Source organism: Ailuropoda melanoleuca, unplaced genomic scaffold (assembly GCF_002007445.2).
Source record: "Ailuropoda melanoleuca isolate Jingjing unplaced genomic scaffold, ASM200744v2 unplaced-scaffold46705, whole genome shotgun sequence".
NCBI lineage: Eukaryota > Metazoa > Chordata > Mammalia > Carnivora > Ursidae > Ailuropoda > Ailuropoda melanoleuca.
This window is the reverse complement of record NW_023219065.1, coordinates 1-655: the sequence shown is the minus strand read 5'-3', so window position 1 is coordinate 655 and position 655 is coordinate 1. Positions and strand designations below refer to the sequence as shown.

Genomic DNA, 655 nt, shown 5'->3' with positions numbered 1-655 from the left:
AGTTCACCGCCGTCGTGTACCGCCTCATCCGCGATTCCCGCTACGCCGAGGCGGTGCAGCTGCTGGGCGGCGAGCTCCAGCGGAGCCCGAGGAGCCGCGCCGGCCTGTCGCTGCTGGGCTACTGCTACTACCGCCTGCAGGAGTTCGCGCTGGCCGCCGAGTGCTATGAGCAGCTGGGCCAGCTGCACCCCGAACTGGAGCAGTACCGCCTGTACCAGGCCCAGGCCTTGTACAAGGCGTGCCTTTATCCAGAGGCCACCCGGGTGGCCTTCCTCCTGCTGGACAACCCCGCCTACCACAGCCGGGTCCTGCGTCTGCAAGCCGCTATCAAGTACAGCGAGGGCGACCTGCCCGGGGCCAAGAGCCTGGTGGAGCAGCTGCTGAGTGGGGAAGGGGGAGAGGACGGTGGGGGCGAGAACGAGCCCGATGGCCAGGTCAACCTGGGTTGTTTGCTCTACAAGGAGGGACAGTATGAAGCCGCGTGTTCCAAGTTCTTTGCGGCCCTGCAGGCCTCGGGCTACCGGCCTGACCTCTCCTACAACCTGGCTTTGGCCTATTACAGCAGCCGGCACTATGCCTCGGCCCTGAAGCATATCGCCGACATTATTGAACACGGCATACGCCAGCACCCAGAGCTCGGTGTGGGCATGACCAC

The 655-nt window shown here is 65.2% G+C and overlaps 1 protein-coding gene across 1 annotated transcript; it reads left to right on the top strand.

Annotated features, from left to right (window-relative positions):
* Positions 1–5: 5 nt before the first annotated feature.
* LOC100468524 (tetratricopeptide repeat protein 30B) lies at positions 6–650 on the top strand (the record flags this gene model as incomplete). Its single annotated transcript, XM_002926742.4, has 1 exon — positions 6–650. A coding segment is annotated over one exon (645 nt), but the record flags the coding sequence as incomplete, so codon positions are not given.
* Positions 651–655: the final 5 nt, after the last annotated feature.